The sequence below is a fragment of the Dermatophagoides pteronyssinus genome, unplaced genomic scaffold (assembly GCF_027571235.1).
Source record: "Dermatophagoides pteronyssinus isolate colony J.1.1.1.1 unplaced genomic scaffold, Derpt_VIB-CSIC_2022.12 sq0027, whole genome shotgun sequence".
NCBI classification, from domain to species: domain Eukaryota; kingdom Metazoa; phylum Arthropoda; class Arachnida; order Sarcoptiformes; family Pyroglyphidae; genus Dermatophagoides; species Dermatophagoides pteronyssinus.
Window position 1 is genome coordinate 278,191 of NW_027461551.1, and position 22,764 is coordinate 300,954.

Consider the following 22,764-nt stretch of genomic DNA (forward strand, 5'->3'; position numbering starts at 1 on the left):
TGTATATTTATATGGTTATGATAGGAAATATTACAGGGAACCAAAAAAAAAAAAAACATTTAGTAAATGGATATATGAAAAAAAAGATGTGGGAAAAAAGAATAAAGAATGAATGAATGAATGAATTGAAAACATACACACAATTATATACCATATTGAGAACAGTTTGCGCCTGCTAATTCAATGGAATCTCATTCTTTGGGATACAGACAGAATATTCTTTCTCTCTCTCACACACACACACTATATTCTGTCTGCCGTATGTGATTCTATTCCAGAATCATCATTATAACACCAGCGGTGTATGCGTGTGTGTGTGTGTTGAATATATTTAAATGATGAAATAGTACTGGAATAGAATGGCCAGATGATAAAAAAATTTCAAAAAAAAAATCTTCATCATGATCGTCAAACTAACTAAATAACAAAAAGATCATAAAAAAAGACTAGATCAATTTTTTTTGTTGATCATAATAAAAAAATTCCTACCATTCTGTTCCAGATCGACCATCAACATCTGCTGATTTCAATCTATGTGTGATGAAAAACGAAGATTACGACCGAAAAAATGAAAATGAAAATTTCAAATTTATACTTACCGACGACGACGACGACGACTACTAGGTTGATGATGTGATGATCATCGAAGCAACAACATCATCGAAACTAAAAAAAAAATGTTTATTGCTGATTTTGCTGATTTTACAACAGAAATTCATCAACAGTAACCGATGATGATCTGGTTTTTTTTCGTTGTGAATCAACTGATTTTCATTTGATTTGTTGAGTGCGTGTGTAACCAGTGAAGAGAAACAACGAAAAAAAAATCAGATCAAACAAGAGAATCACGAATTTGAATTTTTAAATTGCAAAAAAAAACTTGTTATTTTGTGGTTGTTTCATTCACTCACTGTTGTTGTTTGTTGTTAAATTGTTTCTTCATTCAATATTCTGGTTGATTCTCTGCTCTCACGGTTCGATTCATTCCGAAACAAAATAACAAGAATTGTTGATTCTGGTGATGATGATGATTTGTTGAAAGTGATGTGAATTTTAAATTTGGAAATTTTGAAAAAAAAATTGAATTTTGCGTTTGCTGTTGAATTGATCATGTCAATCAACCACTCGAGAAAAAAAAATCATTGATTGATGAGAAATCTTGATTCTTTTATCAATCGAAAAATCAATTAATCAATCAATCAATCGATCGATTTTTACCGTCATTTTTGATATGAAGATCATTATAATTGTCAACAACAACAACAACGAAGAAAAAGATTGGAAAAAATATCATTTCGAACACAAAAAACATTCGAATAGTGAAGGATATATTCGAATATTACCACAACCAATATTCGAAACTATTTCGACATTAATGAATCATTTTGTGTATATATTTTGTTTGTGTGTGAGTGAGTAAATTAGTTCAATATATAATGATGATTGATTGATCGATAATGTTTGTTTTGATCGATTTTTTTCTGTTTTTCTGTTCACTTCAAATCGATTTTGATTTTATAGAATTTTTTTTACATTAACTTTTTGCTCAATTTATCAATCAATAAGTGTTTGTTGTTCGTGTGTGTGTGTGTTTCTCTTGTTTTTTTGTTTACATCCATTATCGTCATCATCATAGTCGACTATTTCAACCGATTGATTCCATTAAACATTGAAAAAGAAACAAAACAAAAAAATTCTGTTGATTTTGTCTGGTTTGTTTGTTCAAGAATCAAGAATCCAAAAACAAACAGTGAAGAAGAAGAAGAAGAAAAAAAAAGGTAATCATTATCAAAATCTAGTTTTTCACACACACATAAATAAAATTTTCACCAAAAGAAGAATATTCTGGTTATGTAAACACAATGGAATTTCTCTATTTCGACACAACACAGCCAAAAATTCTTTGAATTTGAATATTTCAAACGTAGAAAAATCAAACAAACACTTTTATCAAATTCATTTGTCATTATATAATGATGATAATTTCTACAACATTAACTTTGAATTCAAAGAATTTTTTCCCGCTATTTTTACCCAATTGAATGATTGATTGATTGATCATCGTCAAATGTGTGTGTGTGAAAATCAAATGGAAAAACTTTTTCTTCGGTCCAAAAACAAAAAAAAAAACTTGTTACATTTCATTTATCGCCACTATGAAGAGAGAGAGAGTGAGAAAAAATGTTTTCGCTTTTTCGATGATCGATTATTTTAGGATTTTTAGGGATTTTTTTTTTGGAAAAGAATATTCCAACGAACGAAAATCAAAACAAATCAATCATCATTCTGTATACATAATCATTCATATTGATGTTAAAATAGCCGCAAAATAAAATAAAATCATCCGATAAAACTCATTGTTTTCCAATTGGAAAAAAAAATGGAAAACAAACGAACAAACGAACGCCCACCATCATCCACCATATTTAAAATGGTGCATTTCATCCCCCTTCCTCCTCCCCCAAAAAAGTTCCATTTCTGAGTTCAATTGTCTCCAATCATCAATGGTGTTTTTTCATTCAAAAATGAATGAAATCAAACTCATTGTGGCAAATATATACAGTGTTTATAAATAGTTAATGTTTCTCTAAAATGATCGTGTATCAAATTGTTACAACAACAAACGAACGAACGAAAAAAAAGTTGGCAGTTTTTGTTCCTATTTTCACATACAAAATGAATGAATGAATTGTTTCAGCAAAATGAGTTGAAATAGTCATGTTTATGATGATGATTAGAATTGAGAGAACGAGAAAAAAAAATTTTCGCGAATGATGATAATTTGTTTCCAAAAAACAAAAAACTTTTTTTTCCTTCTTTGTTTGGCAATTATAATTCGTTATTCATTCATGTATGGAATATATGAATAGTTTGCATCAGAAAATTCCAAAAAAATTTCCATCTCAGTAATTCTCTCTCTCTCTCTCTCTCTCTCTCTCTCTCTCTCTATTAAAAAAAAAATTTAAAAATTCAAAATTTCTTAAATTTAATTAATTTTTCAAAATTTTCAAATTTTTTTTTATCTCGAAAGATAAACATTTACCCCATCGACCTAACCAACCGACCAAAATATTTGATTAAACAATTTTTTTTTTTTTTTTTTTGGATAGACATTACCACCAGAATGTTGTTGATGCAAAGAGATGTGATGTGATGTGTTTTGGTTGTGAAACAGAAAAAAACTACAAAATTTTTTTCATTGTTTTTTTTTCTCACACACGCATCTTTTATCCATCCATCCATCCATCTGCTACTAGAATTCTTTAATTGATTCCAAACTTTATCTTGGGCTAGAATTTTCTCTCACATTTTTTTTTGTTCGAGTGATAAACCATTGAAAATGAGAAGAAAACCAAACACAACGTTTCTTATCACACACAAGCAAAAAAAACACATAATAAGAATCCAAGTGATAATGAAAAAACAAAGCAAAACGACGACGAACGACGACGAGAGAATCAAGAATCGACCAAAAAAAAAAGAAGTTATCCAATGTGGATTTCTTTGCCATTTTCTTTCTTTCTTTCTTGTTGTTGTTAAGATAACGAAAAAAAGACATTATAAGATGATGATGATGGTGGAAAAATATCATCATCATCATCATAATGAAAATTTTTGGTTTGGACGATGTTATTATTATTGTTTTTTTTTTCTGGGCTTGGAATAAAAAAAAAGTTGATGATGTTGCTGTAGCTGTTTGTCTATTTCGATCCACATCTCATGATTTTTTTAGCATCATCTTTTACACCATAATCATTGTTGTTGTTTGGCTTTTTTTTATTATTATCCAGGGCTTATCATTGTTTTTTTTAATTAAACCAAATCTATTTTTTTCTATTTTGATCCACATATGAAAATAGCTTCTTCTTCTTCTATTTTTTTTTCTTTGGTGAAGCAAAATAGCCAAGTCAAATCGAAAAAAAAATATTGATGTGTTGATTTGCTGTCAAAATTCACCATTATCATCATTGGAAGTTTTGTAAACAAAATTTTTTTTTTAAATTCTCGAAACAAACAAATTAAAAAGTCAGTCAATGATTTTTTTTTGTTTGCGGATTATCGATAGTTTTCAAAATGTTCAGCAACTTCCCGTAAACAAACAAAAAAATTTATAACGATGAGTCATCAATTTTCGGGAAAATTTTCAACCAAAAAAAATCACCATTAAAAAAAAGAAAATATTTCCTGGCAATCGATATGTGACAATTTTCTTGGAAATTTCTATTTTTTTTCCTCCCCCCATTTCCTCGTGTATATTCAGAATTGATCAGTGACAGGAAAAAGTTTCTGGAAATGATTTTTATTCATTCATTTATAAAGTAAATTGGCAATTCTCTAATCATACAATCAGCATCATCATCATCATCATTCATAACGTCAGCAAATAACTAATAACTAATTAGCAAACCGAAAAAAAAGAAATCATTACAAATATGATTCCAGGGAAACTTTTCCGGAATATCAACAACAACAACAACAACGAAAAAAAAGTGCAATGTTCAGCAACTTCCCCTGAAATCTAAAACAACAACAGTAACAAAACAGTAAGCTTCACTGCATTACATTTTTTATTTAATTTCCAGAAAATTTTCCACAAAAAAAAGGTCAATTTGTGGCAAAAATGAAATGAAATAATTATTCTGTGTATGCATACAGAATGTAATTATTTTACTTTGTAAGCAAAAAAAAAGAGAAATTCTGTTTCTGTTTCTACTCAATTCAATCAATTCATTTGTCAATGTTTCGATGTTTTGATGACATAATAATTTAGTTTCGTTTTGTCGATGAAAACTTACTATTTTTACCCAAATAGGGTTTGATTTGATTTGATTTTTCTTGGTTACTTGCTTACTTACTTTCTTGTTTGCTTGTCATTCATTTTCAGTCCAGTCCATTAACAGTTGACCAGTTTCTGTCATTTCATTTTCTTTTATTAAATTAACTTACAAATGGTGACCAAAATGATGGTTAACATCTTGTTTGCTGTTTTTTTTCTTGCAAAAGATTATTTCCAAAGAATATTCTACCCAAAATTAATTAGATGTTAGCCATGTTTTCGTTTGTTGGTCTGGGTCTGAATTTTGGAATTGAAATTCAGTCAGAGACAGCCCAGACAAAAAAAACTTTTTTTTTTTGATTCCTTAGGCCAAAAAATAATTTTAAAGTTTCGGGTTTTTTTTCCTTGTAAAAAGGAGAGAGAGAGGGAAGGAAAAACAAAAATTTGCATCATTGTAGAAATTTGAAAGTTGAAAACTTTCATCTCTTCAATCTTACACGCTTCGTGTTTTGAATGTTTTTGGTTGTTTTGTTGTTTTTGTTTTGAAATGTAAATCATTTATACACATTCCATTCTTGATGAGAATTGAATATAACCAGAGAGATAGAGAGAGAGAGAGAGAGATGGAGAAATGAGTGATTCATTCAGTCGGCAAAATCCTTAAGGTTTTGGTTTATGGAATGAAGAAACAAAGCCAAAACAAAACCAAAAATTATCATATAAATGGTAAAATGTAAATCTTTTCTTTTCTTTTTTTTTCGTTGCATCAAAAATTGAAAATTCAATTTTTTTCATTTGAAATTTTAATAATCCATTGATTATTTATTTAGTCGTTTGTTTCTCTGGTTTTTCAGAAATTTTCTTTGAGGCTCTCGTTTTGTGTACCAGAATTTTTTTTTCAGTTTGTTTTTTGCCTATACAAATAAAAGGAAACTGGAAAAAATTCTGGCCTGTTTTTTCACTTTGGAACAGGAAAAACAAACAAAATTTTTTTCCAAAAACAAACCAAAATTGAAATTACATACTTTGAATGCAAAAAATCTACAAGTATTATAATTTTGTTTAGATTATTATGAAAAATGATTTTACGAAAAAAAAAAATTGATTCTGTTGTTGGGATGTTTGACTATATGGATGAAATATGAAACCCCAAAAATGAATGAATGAATGAATGAAAAGTGTGTGTGTGTGTGTGAGATAGAGAGGAAAAACAAACAAACTTATAAAAGCGTAAACATGACAAGTTTCTATGGACAAGATAAAAACACAAGATAAAATTATATTCATAAATCGAATCAATTTGATGATCGAAAGATGAATGAAGAAGGAAGAACATCTTTTTTTGAGGATAACATTTGATAAAATATTCGTGTGATTGAATTCCAGATGATGAACAGTGAAAGGAGAAGAATCAAGAGAAGATGAAAATGACAGAAAATCTTAAGACATTATTATTGTTGTTGTTGTTATTCAAAACTGATGATGATGATGATAAAAGTTTATCATAATAAAGGATGTGTGTGTGTATGTGTGTGTAACAGGCTTGTCAAAACTTTACCAAAGTTTTGTTACAGATTTTTTTGTTTGAATGAGAAATTTGATGGATGTTGTTGTTGTTGTCGAAATAGAGGAAAAACAACAAGAAATTGGATTTTGTCTTGCTTGCAATATTGATTGAATTGAAAAATTAAAATTTCAATCAGTGAAAAAAAAACAACAACTTTACAAAATTTAAACATCCTATCCCGGCACACACATACACAAATTGAGGAAAAAGAAAAATTTGAAATTGATGCGGATTTTTTTTTTTTGCTGTAGATTCTTTTCGAGAAGCATCTCTCCACACACACATATGGTTCGTTGATTTTTTGAGTCTTTTTTTTTTGCTTCCCTGTCTCTATATGGTTGAATGAACATTTTTCAATTTTGAATTTGGATGTTTTTTTTTTGTTGTTTGGAAAAAAAACAAAACAACAACATCCGAATAACGAAATAAATGTCAGTTTCAGTTAATTTTTTTCTCTGTTTTTCGGTTGTTGTTGAAGAAGAAAAAAAAATCATCGGTAAATCAAATGATGAAGATGATGCTTTCAACATGAATTTAATCGGTTGTTTGTTTGTTTGTTTGTTCATTTCACTTTTTGTGCTGTCATTTTTTTCAAAAAAAAAAAACAAACTAAATTTACTAATTGAACTTCTTTTTTCCATTTGAAATGCACTTACCCAAGAATCGAAATGAAAATGTTTTGATTCGGAATACATCCCAAATGATGTTCGGACTTTGTTTTGTTGGTCTTGATAATGTCAAAATAGTCGACCAAAATATATTTTTCATTTATAGAGTTAGTTTTCGATCATCCAAAAGAGCATCCTGGAGTCGAATTTAAATATACCTTGAAAAAACAACATGAAGAATGAAAAATTTGTTCAGTTTTTTTTCCTTCCATCATTACTTGTTTGTCTGATTAATAATCTGATTAAAATGAATTGGATAAACAAGCAAACAACAGATTGATTTTGGACATGGATTGAGTGAGTGAGTGGGTGGTTTTTTGGCCATGTTGTCAAATTAGATTTTCGTCGAATTTTCATTGATGTTTTATTTTTGAAATGTTGATGATGATGATGATGATGAACATGATGATGGTTTGCGTGTTTCAGGAACAGAGAGAGATTTTAATGATAATACTTTGTTGCTTGTTTGTTTGTTGTTTGTATTTTGTTTTTAATTAAATTTCGATTAAAATCATGGAAACAAAAAATCGTCATCATCATCGAATGTGAATCCAGATTGATTGAGTCAAAATAAATGGAATGGATAGTATTATCTAGTTGATTAGTTAGTTGGTTGTTAAACATCATCACATCCGGATGATGAAAAAAAATGGATAATGAAATCACGAAAAGAATTTCTTCATCATCGTCATCGTTGTTTGCTTGTTTGTTAATGATAATTTGATTAATTTTCAGTCGAAATCAAAAACAAAAAACAAAAAAATTTCATTATAAATTCATTTGGAAAATTATTCGATTCGAATCGAATCATCAACAAAAACAAAAAAACATTCGATTCGACAATTTCAACCTTATTACGATCGTATTGTGTTGAAATAGTTTTTTTTGTTGTTGTTGTTCCCATTCGAACGATTCGAATGTTTGTTTCGGTATCGTTCGAATCGTTATCAAAATTTTTTTTTTTGAAGTTTTTTGGAAAATTTTTTCAATTCAAAGATAAAGAAACTCATACAAAAAAATCCCTTTCATTTGTGATAATCATTGGTATATTGTTCAATCGAAATAAAGTGTTTTTCGTTTTGTTTTTTCACTCGAATAAGGATCCCAGCGAAACAACGAAACAAAATAAAAATGTTGATATTGATAACAATATTCATTCATTATTCGTCATCATCTGATCACACACATAAGTAAGTGAACAAAAAACAAACAAACAATTTCGGTAATAAAATAAAAGTAAACCATAAATTTTGTTTTTTTCTTCCTTCACATATCACTATGGTGGCTGAATGTGTTCCAGAAACAGAATCTTTATTCGGTTGTCCAAGAGAAAAGAAAATTTATTAGTAAATGCAATTCACTTTGAAGATACATACATACATACATAAAAAAAGTGACCATATTATTCTACATATGATGATAATTTTTTCCTGTTTCATTCCATGTAGAGAATATTGATTTGTTTGTTTTTTGTTTTGCTTAATATTGTACGGTTTTTTTTCTTTGCTTCTTGAGTCCACAACACAGAATATTCTGTTTAGATTAATTCTCTAGAATATTTTTTTAGGGACTAGAAAAAAAACATCAGAATATTCCTTGAGTGATTCAATGTGATTTTTGTTTTGTTTTGTTTTTTGTTTCAATGCATTTCAAATCAAAAACCAAAAAAACCTTATCATCCATGAATATAGAATTAAGATTTATAGAATATATTTTATTCTGGATGAAGAATCCAAGGATTCAAGAATTCAGAAAGCAAAAACGAAAAATTCCAAATACATCACCTTGTGTGTGTGTGTGTGTTTGGCATAATATTTCATTTTCCGATTTTCATTTTGTTTTTGTTTCGATTTTTTCAAGTTTTGCACGCACGCAATTTGAAAAAAGAAGAAGAAAAAAATGATCAAACTCTTTCAAATGGGTAAAAACAAAAGTTTTCAAAATTTATGAAATTTTTTTCACTCTAGTTTTTCAGCGAATCAAAAGAGATATTACGCTTGTTTTGAATCACAAAAAAACCGAAAAACAGAATTAGGTTCCAATTGGAACATTGTTAAACATTGAACAGACATGAATTATGAATTGGTTGTGTGTGTTTCTCTGTGTCTGGTTTGTTTTGATTCGAACCATGTTTGAATCTGCATTCATTTTTTCAAAATTCGGATTTCTGCTTTTCAAAAAAAAAAAAAAACATTTCAAAATTGATCACGTTTAAGATGAATTTTTCAACAACAAAAAAAAAAGACTTTTTGATTCCAAAAGAAAATAGGTGTCGAAAGCAAACAAATGGTGTTTGAAGATAAGTTTTTTTTTTATTTTGTTTGAAAATAAAACTTTTTTTAAAAAAAGAAAAATAAACAATTTCTTTTTTCGGGTGATGATTCTGTTTATATTCTATTTTCGTTGGTTAATATAAACAAAATCCTGTACGTTCTTGCTCTTTCTTTAAAAAATGATAAATCTTTCATTTTTGACTGAAGAGAAAAACTTTAACTAGATTGACTTATAATTTGTGATTGATTGATTGATTGATTGACAACATGAATATTTTCTATTAACATTTTTGTTTTGAAAATCAAAAGTTATATAATAGTTATGCTGGTAGTAAATCAAATATTACACCATCAATTGATAAAATGCTGCTGCTATGCTGTTTCCAAACGAATGATGAAAAAGCATTTCATCCATTTCAAAAGAAAAGAAGAAGAATCATAACGTCATCAAATGAAAGAATATTTTTCCTTTTGAATTTTAGTGTTTTTTGGTTTGTTCATTTGATGATGATTGCATCCATTTTAGACAATTTTTTTTGTTTTGTTTGATTGAAACAAAAGAATTCTCTTCTTTTGTTCGTCCAAACAAACAAACAAAAAACAAGAGAAAACCTAAATGTGCAACCAGCAACAACCAAACAGCGAAGAAAAGTCTATTTTTTAAATTGATGTATCGATTAGTCGCTGGGTGTTTCTTTTTATCTCTGTTTGTTTGTTTGGAAGCCTAACAACAACAATCTAATTGAATTGATTTTGTTTTTTTCAGAGTTTTGCGAAACACTATTCAATGTTTTGCCAAAAGAATTTTTCATTCTCTGGTTCGAGATAAAAATGTTTTTCTTTTTTTGAAAACAAAATTCATTTTCGATTTCGATTTTTTCAATGGAAAAAAAAAGAATCCATATCAAGTTTGTTTCGCTTCGTTTTTTCAAAAGCATCCCCATTTTTTCATTTGACTGAAAAGAATTTTTTGAAAAACAGTTTTGATAGCTTGCATCATCATCATCATTTTTTTCATATTTTCCCCCTCCTCCACTAATGTTGGCGCCATCATCATCATTTATCACATGATGACTGCCATTCGAATTTGAATGTTTTTCTCTTTTTCTTTCTTTCAATTCGAATCGATATCGTTTTTCAATGAATTTTCAACATATAAGAAAAAAAATGAACAACCATTATCCTGACTTCATGAATCGAAGAAGGGGGGTGGATTGAAAACCTGAGGCCATTTTTCTTTCTTCAGTCAGCCTTGTTAAATGATCATCATCATTTCGGCAATGTTTTGGCTGTTGTTGTCCATCGTTTTTTTTAGTAGAAAAGTGGACTTTTCGTTTGCTGCTGCTGTCAACATTTTGATCAGATTTTGAAAAGTTTAATCATTTGACGACGATGACGACGACGACTGAATTGGTTAATGGCCATAACGATGATGATGATGATGAAAATGATTTTCATTTTCATTTCAAATATCCAAACCTTTTATTACCCCAAAAAAACACGATGATGATGATGATGATAATGATGGATCACACATATATAGAGTTTGGTAATAAAAAATGAAAAAATTTTGTTGTTTTTTATGGCCACCATTATCGTTTGGTCATCATCATCATCATTTTAATTTGAACTTTTTTTTTGTTGTCCATTGTAAAGAATTTTTTCCGGAATTTGAAAATAGTTTCCAAGGAATACATTTTCCTGATCAAAATTGGAATTTTTTTATGGAAAGAATTTTTGTTGTTTGTTTTTTTTTCGTCGAATCATCATCAACAACAGCAACAGAATTATCCATTTCAATTAATCCTTCCCTCCTTTCGCCCCCCCTTATTCAACATTGTGATAAGAATATTGATGCATTGAGGGTGGAAGGGAAAAAATGATGCCGATATTGACTCTGATTGATTGATTGACCCAATATTGGTTGGTGGGATGCTAAGTTTCAAAATTATGACCACTGGTCATCAATAATTATGAATTTAGTCTGGCCAGAAATTGGAAAGAAAAAAAAGACCATTGAATTCGATTGACAAATAAATAAATAATCATCATTGGGGGAAAAGAGAGTGGTGGTGTTTCCCCCCTTTGAATGCAAAAAAATATGAATAAATAAATATTCTGTTGGAGTGACAAACAAACAAACAACCATCTGCTTGTAAAGAATATTCTGACTGCTTGCTTGCCTGTCTTTTTTTACACACAAAATCTTTATTTATGTATTTTTTTTTGGGATATCCGATTCCATATTCCAGAATCCTCAAATACTCTCATCATGGTGATATTGTTGTTGTTGAAAAAAAATGTCTTTTCCATATGTGTTGTTGATTGGTCGGTTGAATGGGATGGTATTTGCAAAATGTCAAATCGAAAGAATACCAAAAAAAAATTCTACAAATAATGAAAAAGAATATTCTACAAACAAACAACCAAACAAATATGAAAGAATTTTTGGGCTCTCTCCTATGATGATCATGGTTATCATTTTCATATTCAAACAAATAGAGAATATTCTTTCTTTTCATTTCTATTCTATTTATTCAAAGAAATCATCATATCAATTTTTTGTTTGATATCTTTTTTTCATCTTTCACAATAATAATCATGACAACAGACACGCAATGATGCATTTTTTTGTTTGTTTGTTTGTTGTTTGGGCATCCTATTGTGTGAAACAAACAAACAAAGCAGATTTTATTGTTTTTTTTTTCTTTTGAAACCTGATACGCGTTTTGCATTTTGAGAAATTAATCAATTTTTTTTCTCGTTTGTTTTCTTATTTAGATTTTGAATTACTTTTCCATGAAAAATTGGTTACGAATTTTGGTTCTCGCCTGATTGATTGATTGATTGATTGGTTTTTTTATGTTGATTACGACGACGACGACGGCAACTAAATGATGAAAAATATTCAAAGATGACGTTCAAAATAATCTCAAAAACGATAATAGAATGAATCTCTTTTTCAACATAACATTATTATTACATAATGATACAGATGATCAATATGGATAAATCAATAATGATAATGATGATGATAATAATAAAATATCATATTAAAATGGCTGTTATTGATAATAATCAACAACCATCAATAATTTATAATAAAAATAAAAATATAGATAATCTACTAATAAATCAACAACTATGATGACTATGAACGCTGATCAAGAAAATCGTGTTATATTAAATGTTGGCGGTATCCGACATGAAACATATAAAGCAACATTGAAAAAAATACCGGCAACACGTTTATCACGTTTAACTGAAGCATTAGCTAATTATGATCCAATATTGGATGAATATTTTTTTGATCGTCATCCAGGTGTTTTTGGTCAAATATTAAATTATTATCGTACAGGAAAATTACATTATCCAACCGATGTATGTGGACCATTGTTTGAAGAAGAATTAGAATTTTGGGGTTTAGATTCAAATCAAGTTGAACCTTGTTGTTGGAAAACATATACACAACATCGTGATACACAGGAAACATTAGCCGTATTAGATCGTTTAGATTTGGATACAGAAAAACCAAGTGATGAAGAAATTGCTAGAAAATTCGGTATGGAAGAAGATTATTTAAATGGTACATTATCATGGTGGCAACGTTTAAAACCAAAATTATGGTCATTAACTGATGAACCATATTCATCCAATGCAGCAAAAGTTGTTGGATTATTATCAGTATTTTTTATTTGTGTATCGATTGTATCGTTTTGTTTGAAAACACATCCAAATATGCGTGTACCATCAATACGAAACATAACTGTGATGACAACTAATTCAACTAAAGCATGGGTTTTGGATAAAAATCAAACTAATCCACATCAGGCATTTTTCTATATTGAATGTGTTTGTAATGCATGGTTTACAATGGAAATTATAACAAGATTTACTTGTTCACCAAGTAAAGTTGAATTTCTTAAAGGTAATGTTTTTTTTTGTCAATTTGAATTATAATGATTTTAATTTTTTTTTCCATTTACAGGTGCAGTGAATGTGATAGATATAACGGCAACATTATCATTCTATATTGATCTTACATTGCAAAGAATTTATACACAATTAGAGAATGCTGATATATTAGAATTTTTATCGATAATAAGGATAATGCGTTTATTTAAATTAACACGTCATTCAGCTGGTCTGAAAATACTCATACAAACATTTAAAGCCAGTGCCCGTGAATTAATATTATTGGTATTTTTTCTAATACTTGGTATTGTGATATTTGCTAGTCTTGTTTATTATGCTGAACGTATTCAATCAAATCCAGAAAATGATTTCAATTCAATACCATTAGGTTTATGGTGGGCATTAGTAACAATGACTACTGTTGGTTATGGTATGTTTTTTTCTGTTGTTGGAAATTTTAAATGAATTCTTTGCTAGATAAAATTGCTGAATAATGGTTTTCTTTTGTCGTTTGAATGAAAATAGGAGATATGGCACCGAAAACTTATGCCGGAATGTTTGTCGGTGCATTATGTGCATTGGCCGGTGTATTAACTATAGCATTACCTGTGCCTGTTATTGTTTCAAATTTTGCAATGTTTTATTCACATACACAAGCACGTGCAAAATTACCTAAAAAACGTCGTCGTGTATTACAATTTGAACAGCCACGTGTATTACGTGCACCAATGCGTTTACCACAAGGTCCTGGATCAACAAGAGGTATTACCGGCAGTGGTACAGGTGGTGGTGGTGGTAATAGTAGCCTTATAAGAGGTTCCGGTGTTAATAAAACTATCGGTATTGGTAGCAGTCAACCAGGTAGTTTAATTAATCGTTCAACAATTAACAGTGGTACTGGATCAATAAATTCACAAAGTAGTTTAACAAATCCAAATCAAACATCTACAATGAATACAATAAAAAATAATTCAAAAAAATTTGATACAAACCAATCAACAACAACATCCGCTGCTAAAATCACAAGCAAACAACGTAATCGTATGAGTATTACATCCTTATCCGATCAACAACAACAACAATCATCATCAAAGAATATAAATACAAATTGTTCTCAGGTTAATAATAATGATCAACAACAACAACAACAACAAATATCAATGAACATAATAGGCCAACAATCTAATATGAATAATTGTATGTTGTCCAAATTGTCTTCGGTGCCTTCTTCCAACAAATTAGATGATAGATCCATTATTGTTAATAATAATCAACAAACAACAATAGCAACAACAACGAATGAAATTTTGAATCAAAATCAAAATAATTCGATTGATTGTTGTATGAATAATTGCTCAATGTCGGAGCCAATATGGACAACATCGATTAGTAGTAATTTACATAATAATAATGATATTGACAAGGATAATATATTATCATCATCATCATTAATGACCAATGCAGTGATTACCACCACAAATTCAAAGGTTCAACATGGTACAAATAATCATCATCATCATCATCATAATTGTCATCATCATCCACAAAATCGTCATCATTCACTGCCCATCCCATATGCTCATTCAATACAGAATAATCATTCAATTCCTAATCATTATTCAAATATTAACAATAATGATAATAATGTTGGTGATTATTATTATTATTGTAAACAACGAAGTCCAAGTAAGTCAAAGTTTTAGTTTGATTATTATTTTTTTGTTAACAGAAATTCTTTTTTTTTTTTTTTTTTTGTTCGAAAGGTGTCATACAACAAACATCCGTAAATAATCATTTATTGAATGCATTATGTGAACAATGTAGTCGATGGCAAAATGAACAACAACAATCACAGAAAACAATATTAATGACAATGCCAATGATCGATGATTCAGATAATGATGAAATGAATAGTCATTCGGAACAAATATTAAATTTTGATCGAAAATTATCATTGAATAATCATCAATCGAATTTAACATTAAATAATAATGATGATGATGATGATGAACAAAGACGATCATCTGAACATAACAACATCAATAATGATGATGATGATGATAATGATGAGGAAATTATTGTCGAAAAAACTACGAAACAACGATCATCATCACAAACAACGATTAAAGTTTCCAATTGATTGTGGGATGCGGAGGGTGACCGAAAAACAAACAAACTGACCAATTATTATTTTCAGAGAACTGATTATACGCACATACGAAAAATCATTCAAATCTGCCAAACAAACAAAAATCAAATCTGTATTTGTGTAATAAAACCAATCAATAGAAAGGTACACCTCAACCACCCACCATCTACCACCATACACATTGAAACGTGGGCAAAAAAATCTTCATTACATCTTTATAATTATTTGACCAAAAATTTAATAAAATTCACTATTGCCATATACCCCACCTCAAATATCACACCTACCCCCCATCCACCCACACTGAACTGATGAACAAATCCTTGTATTTTCTTTTCTCCACACACACCTTTTCCCTTTTTTTTGCTGTTGTTGTTGTTGTTGCTGTTGAATTATATATTCTTTATTGTTAATGAAAACAAAATGAAAAAGAAAATTGATGTTTAATTTGAATAAATAAAAAACAAATGAAATCTTTATAAAAATCTTGTAAAAAACCGAAAATTAAAAAATAATAATTATAAAAAAAATTGTTGCGAATTGTTAAAATCATGATTGGCTTGTTGAATGATAATATTGAAAATGATTTTTGATTTCTGGTTCTTGTTGTTGATTTTGTTCAGAATTGGTGGGTAAATTTTGATGATTATGTTGTTGACAAATATCAATATTATCATTGGATTTTATTTTCGGAAAAATAATTATAAATATTATGGCAATAAGTATAAGAATTATGCCAACAACCATATAAAGTATTGATAGAAATGAATTTTTTCCACCCATCCATGACATATTTGATATGATAACTTTTTTCGATATACGTAAATGATCGGTTACAGTTTGATAATCTGAAATGATTCAAATTTAAATTAATGAAAAGAAAGAACAAACAAACAAACTAACTAACCATAATTAATTAATAGTTGATATGATCCTTTTGGAAGTTGATCAATATTATTATTATTATTCAATGATCGACAATCAATACGTCCCCATAATTTACGAAATATTGGAAATGCAGCTGGACGCATCCAAACCATAAAATGTTCATTAATATAACCAAAACCGGCCTCATTTTTGTTTATTCAATATAGTATCATCATAAAGATTTTGAGACCAATTTATTGGTTTTGCATATGATTGAAAATTATCATCGGATGGATTTTGATAAAGATTTTGACGATCAGTTGGCCAACTAATATCTTTTTCCCATATATGTATCTTTTCTGGTTGATCATCATGATTGTTTTGAACAATACGTCGTAATTGAAATGTATCGGAAAACATTGAATTAGCAATAGCACCACAGGGAGCTATTATTTTACCATCAATATCCGAATATGGATAACAATCTGAACGAATTTGTTCTAATGAACGTTTTTCACCCATTAATTGTCGTCGATCAATTGATGCAACATAACGACGATGATTTTGATAAAAACCATTCAATGAATAATATAAAAATAATGGTCCATCAATCGATTCGGTTATGGTAAAATTTAATAAACATTCACAATTTTCCCATTTAAATTTCCAACGATCACGACAATATTCACATTGATTTATATTTGTAATTGGATTTATACGATGACAATCCGTATAATCGATAATAATTTCCTGTATCTATGTTGTTGCTGAAAAAAATAAGAAATTTTTTGTAAAAAAAGCAATTTTCATTACTTACCTTTTGATTTGAAATAAACATTACAACACCGATAACAATACAAAAAAGACCAAACAAAATGAATGATATTAAAACTGATGTTGGTTTTAATATTGGTTGCCATGCTGGTAATCGTTGCTGTTTCCAGCGGCTATCTTTTGGAAAAAAAAAATGAAAAAAATGAACAAAATTTTCACATTTTTTTTCAATCAAAACTTACTTGGTGGTCGATTTGTTTTTATTCGATTATTGTTATTGTAGTTGATCATTTTACCATCAACATTATCTTCTATGATGAATGTTTCATCAAATGATCGTTGTTGTTGTTTTCGTTTATCATTATTATGATTATGATTATCATCATCATCATTATAATCATCGATTGTTGAATCAAATCTTTTTTGATATGTTCGTACAATTTCGCTTGTACTACGATTTACTAATGGTAAATGTTTTTTTATTTTTCGTTGATTTGTTGTTGTTGATGCTGTTGATGTTGATGGTTGACCATGATCATCATTATCATTTGCCATTTTTTTGTGACTGACTGATTGGTCAAAAGCAAAACAAAAAACAAAAACTTTAATATTTTGTTGTCGCTTTCTTCATACAAACTCGATTGCCACTATAGTAAAAAGCAACAACATTGCATATGAAATCATACATTTGATGATAACAGTGATTTTATTTTTTCCTTTTGGATATAAAGACGATGATGATGTTTGTTTTGTTTTTTTTGCTTTGTCCCACCATTAATCACCAATATCCATAGTAGCATATCAGTTAAATAAAGTGTTTGGTAATATCCAAACAAATCAAAATTTCTGTTTGATATAATTATCATCAACCAATCCATATCACCAACCAACCAACCATTTATATTAATATAAATGGTTGGTGATAGAAAAAAAACATTGCATTAAAAATATCAATCATCATCATTATGGCAACCAATTTTTGGGGGGGGGAGGGAAGAGAAAAATTTGTTATATTTCATCACACAAACAAACAACAACAAAAAAATTGATTGGTTTTTTTTTCTTGTCAGCAACGATTTAATAAAAAATAATATATTACTAATTATCGATTCAAAAAAAAAAAATTATTATTATTATTATTATTATTGATTGATTGATTATCGATTATCAATTTAATCAAATCAAAATGCAAAAAAAAATGTGAAAAAAATGAAAGAATTTAAAACGATTATTTATCATAATAATATGGATTGATTGATTGATTTGTAGGGTAAAAAGGGGTTTTTTGTCAAAATATATTTATATAAATTCATTATGCTGTGTGTGTGTATCGGGTGGTGGTGGTTAACCATCCAAAGTCATTATTTTTTTTGTTATCAAGTCTGTCTGGCTGTATTTGTAATTTGTAATTTGTCTGAATAATGAATGAATGAAAAAAGGAAGGAAAATGAGTGAAAATTTGTTTGTTAAAATTACAATTTAAAAAAAATTACTTAATTATAATGTAATCGCTGTCTAGTAGAGTGTTGTAGTTAGATCACGCAAGCAAGAAACTTACTCTCAGAACAATAAGTCAAACTTTATTAAACTTTGTTCATGCTTAAATACAATTCTGAAGTTCGACAACCGAACTTCCAATGTTAATTAAATAATTCGAAAGCCAAGGCTGACCTCGAACATATTGTAACACTACACCTCCCCACGAGGTCTGCCACGCTTTCGGATTTTAGGAGGATTCGCTTCCATTCCTGTAATCCTTATCTGGTCACGATGTACCTTGAGTAGCTGTCCATCTCCATCCTTTACGTAATAAGAATTTGACGATAATTGTTCAGCTACTTCGAACGGACCCTTACTTTTTGGTAAAAGCTTTTGACAGCGTCCAACCTGTATGACGGGATGATTGACTAGCACCTTAGCTCCAATAGGAATCGGTTCATCGACAGTTTTATTTCGATCGTCGTAATTTTTCTTCATTCTGTCGATATATTTCTTCACTTTGGATTGATCCAAATTACGAGACACGATACGCGTTGGAAATTGTTCATCAGCTTCTATTTTAGGAGGACGACAATACAAAGCTTCATATGGTGATATACCTAGCGCAGCATGTATGGTGTTTCGATACGACCTTAGCACCGACAATAAATGGTCATCCCAATCGTTGTGTTGGTCGGACACAACCACGCGCAGAAGATTCCAAATACTGCGGTGTGCCCTCTCCACCATGCCATTGGATTGATGGTGGTAAGGTGACGTTCTATGATTCACAATATTCAGACGACTACAATACGTTTGGAATTCTCTACTCTCGAATTGCGAACCACAATCGGAAACCAATATTTTAGGCTTTCCAAACCTACTCCATATTTCGTCAAGCCACAAGATAACTTGCTCGGCAGATGAATCAGCAGAAGCTTTCGCTTCAATCCATTTTGAACGATAATCCTGTAATGTAAACAAATAACGATTACCAGAATTCGTTGTAGATAAGGTCATAATGTCGACAGCAACTTTTTCGAATGGATCCAATTTCAATATATCCGTAACCGATAAAGGAGACTTTACGGGACTAGGATTATTATCTTTTTTCAAATTACATTCACATTTAAAGATCCATTGTTTCACGTCATTACGCCATTTAGGCCAGTAGAAACGACAGTAAACCAAATCCAAACATTTAACAACGCCAATATGATTCATTTGATCGTGACAAAGACGTAAAACATCTCTAACTTTTGACTGTGGTATGCACAATCTATCACGACCGGCGTTTCTGAAGTACCATAAATTATCAATCGAGACAAACGACTTCGGTGTTTTTTGACGAGCAGCAAACAATAATTCATCATTATTTTGCTCGGACGACAGCTCATCAAACTGAACAGCAGATATTTCAATACGAGATAAAGCATCAGCATCACAATTATCAACACCACGAACATGTGACACTTCAAACTGATATTCAGCAAGATCGATAGCCATACGCGCCAATTTATTATTACGATTTGCCATAGTTTTGAGCCAAACAAGTGGACGATGGTCCGTTTCCAATTTGAAAGGTTTCCCTTTTAAATAGATAGCCCATTTATCGATAGCCGTTTTTAAAGCAGTCGCTTCCTTTTCAATAGTGGAATAACGACTCTGACAATCAGTATATTTCTTCGAAAAATACTCAACCACATAACGATTGCCATTATCATCAATTTGTTGCAAGAGACCAGCCATTGCTTTATCACTAGCATCAGTTCGTACAATAAATTCACGATTCAAATCAGGAATACGAACAATAGGTTCAGCAACCATCAATCTTTTCAGATTGTCAAACACATTTTGATGACACGATCTCCACACAAAACGGTTATTCGACTTCAACAAATCATACAAATCAGCAGTTATATCGGCATATTTTTCAATCAGATTTCGATAGGAATTGACTAAACCAAGAAAAGATCTAAGATCTTTTCTAGTCTTCGGTACAGGATATTTCTCCACACAACTTGTTTTTTCAGGTGACGGACGAATAGTACCATTAGATATAACGAAACCCAAATATTCAATTTGCGGTTTTGCAAACTCGCATTTTTTTCGATTCAACGTCAGTTTAGCCGATTTCAATATTTCAAATACCTGACGTAAATGACCAACGTGTTCATTAATATTTTTAGAAAAGATTATCACGTCGTCGATATAGATTTTAACAAATGGCAATTGGAACAACATGTTTCCTAATCGGGTAAACGTTTGAGCAGCAGTCGATAGACCAAAAGGCATGACTCGAAAGTGGTAAAGATTATTTTCGAATCTGAATGCCGTTTTTTCACGATCACAGACACGGAGAGGAACTTGATAATATCCAGATTTGAAATCCAGCTTCGAAAATATTTTGGCTTGGTCCAAATTACACAATATTTCCGACACTTTTGGCGTAGGATGAGCATCAAATTTTGATATAGCGTTCAACCGTCGATAATCGATAGCCAAACGTAATGAACCATCTTTTTTCTTCAAAGCCAAAATAGGGCTACACCATTCTGATGATGACCGTTCGATAATGCCCTCGCTCAACATTTCCGCCAACATCGTTCGAACTTGATCGCGATACGCATAAGGTACCGGATACGGTTTAATATTCACAATCTTATTAGATTTCAGTTCGATACAATGTTCTATCAAATCCGTTCTACCAATGCCTTCAAACAAAGATTTATATTGATCGATAAGATTGAAGATTTCCACCTCAACCATTTCAGAATCGTTCGATTCTTCATTGCCATTGTCCAACGTAAGGTTTTCAATCGCCAGTGCACAGACTTCCGATTCAGAGAGATCATGATCATTGACGTTGCCAATTTGGTCTTCCGCAATCAGATTAACACGATGATGATTACCACCCCACGTAAAATACATAATATCATCAGCAGTAATAGTAGCCGATATTTTTACAATAAAATCGCGACCCAACATTGGTTTTGTAACATCACCAATTAGTACTTTATGATCAATAGTACAGCTACCAAAGTTAAGTACCACTTTCGCTTCGCCCATGATTTTTATTGGAGAACCATTAGCAGCGAACACAGAAGAAGATTCAAGTTTTTGAGCAGGAAACGATAACGGAAAAACAGAAATTTTGGCACCATTATCAATTAAACAATAAACAAGGCGTTTATCAATTTTTGCTTTCAAAAACTGACGTGGCACATCGAACTTCGATAAATTAATAGTCGCAACTTCTTTCGAATTCGTTTTTTTCGAATTTCCATTCGGAGCCATTGAAGAAGAAGGCGTCGAAGATGGCGTTGCCGGCACCACATTATTATTTTTACTGCCACGTTTGTTCTTCGACCAACAAACAGCAGCCACGTGTCCCAATTTGTTACACGTCGTACATTTCTGCACATTTTTATCATTTGAAGCCCGTTTGACCGATTGTTTCATTTTTGGCAAATTAATTTCGATCGATTTCGATAGAGCTTTTATCTCTTCAACAGACTTCAGTGATGACGAATTAATTAAGGCGACCACCAATTCTTCATTCAAGGACGAATAAAACTTATCCCGCACTAATTTAGCTTTATGTTCGTCTGAGAACTCGGGATATAACTCAGCCACTTTTTTAATTATTTTATTTGCCAAATCATCGAGCGACTGACCATTATTACGTTGTAAACGATAATATTCACGGACACGAAAATCACGAAGAGGCTTACTCGATTCTTTTAATGCTGTAATCATTTTATCAAATGTTGATTTGTCATCAGGACCAAGGGCCGCAATAGCATTAAATTCAGGAGAGCCAGGTGTCAGTGAAGCTTCAAACATATCGACTTTATCTTCATCAGTCCAACGATTAACACGGGCGACACAATTGAAATATTTCACATACTGTTCGATAGTTTCGCGTTCCATTTTCGGTCTAGTCTGGACCCATCCAAACTTAGGATCAATGACAATTGGCGACGTCGAAGAAGATGACGATTGTTCGTCACCAGCAGGCTGGTTAGTTTGATTATTTGTAGACATTATAATTCGTCCGGATCGTAACAACATAAAAGACAAAGAACTCTGCCACCATATAATGTAATCGCTGTCTAGTAGAGTGTTGTAGTTAGATCACGCAAGCAAGAAACTTACTCTCAGAACAATAAGTCAAACTTTATTAAACTTTGTTCATGCTTAAATACAATTCTGAAGTTCGACAACCGAACTTCCAATGTTAATTAAATAATTCGAAAGCCAAGGCTGACCTCGAACATATTGTAACACTACAT

The 22,764-nt window shown here is 30.4% G+C and overlaps 2 protein-coding genes and 1 long non-coding RNA gene across 5 annotated transcripts; 1 reads left to right on the top strand and 2 right to left on the bottom strand.

Annotated features, from left to right (window-relative positions):
* Positions 1 to 347: 347 nt before the first annotated feature.
* Shaw (potassium voltage-gated channel shaker cognate w) lies at positions 348 to 15,785 on the top strand. Of its 3 annotated transcripts, none has more exons than XM_075823399.1 (5): positions 348 to 1,778; positions 12,067 to 13,213; positions 13,274 to 13,630; positions 13,726 to 14,886; positions 14,964 to 15,785. In XM_075823399.1, exons 2-5 carry the CDS (start codon positions 12,430 to 12,432, stop codon positions 15,338 to 15,340), a joined length of 2,679 nt encoding a protein of 892 aa, XP_075679514.1. In that variant the 5' UTR covers positions 348 to 1,778; positions 12,067 to 12,429; the 3' UTR covers positions 15,341 to 15,785. The 3 variants fall into 3 exon arrangements, with proteins under 3 accessions (XP_075679514.1, XP_075679512.1, XP_075679515.1); XM_075823397.1 differs by lacking the exon at positions 348 to 1,778 and adding an exon at positions 4,311 to 4,544; XM_075823400.1 differs by lacking the exon at positions 348 to 1,778 and adding an exon at positions 7,960 to 8,202.
* Positions 6,742 to 7,744, bottom strand: LOC142645891 (uncharacterized). The gene is made up of 2 exons (XR_012846924.1): positions 7,001 to 7,744; positions 6,742 to 6,923 (listed from the first exon to the last, which is right to left on the bottom strand). It is a non-coding gene; the product is annotated as an uncharacterized LOC142645891 (long non-coding RNA).
* A 466-nt stretch (positions 15,786 to 16,251) lies between the features above and the next one.
* LOC113793845 (cell cycle control protein 50A-like) lies at positions 16,252 to 17,851 on the bottom strand. The gene is given in 4 exon segments (XM_027343922.2): positions 16,252 to 16,428; positions 16,430 to 16,972; positions 17,034 to 17,167; positions 17,233 to 17,851. Coding segments are annotated over 4 exon segments (1,167 nt in total). The 5' UTR covers positions 17,546 to 17,851.
* Positions 17,852 to 22,764: the final 4,913 nt, after the last annotated feature.

Excerpts from the sequence above, each read along its gene's own strand:
- Shaw (XM_075823399.1), top strand. The coding sequence starts at position 12,430 with ATGATGACTATGAACGCTGATCAAGAAAATCGTGTTATATTAAATGTT. Across the intron at positions 13,214-13,273 it reads TAAAGTTGAATTTCTTAAAG|GTGCAGTGAATGTGATAGAT; the intron begins GTAATGTTTTTT and ends TTCCATTTACAG. Across the intron at positions 13,631-13,725 it reads AATGACTACTGTTGGTTATG|GAGATATGGCACCGAAAACT; the intron begins GTATGTTTTTTT and ends GAATGAAAATAG.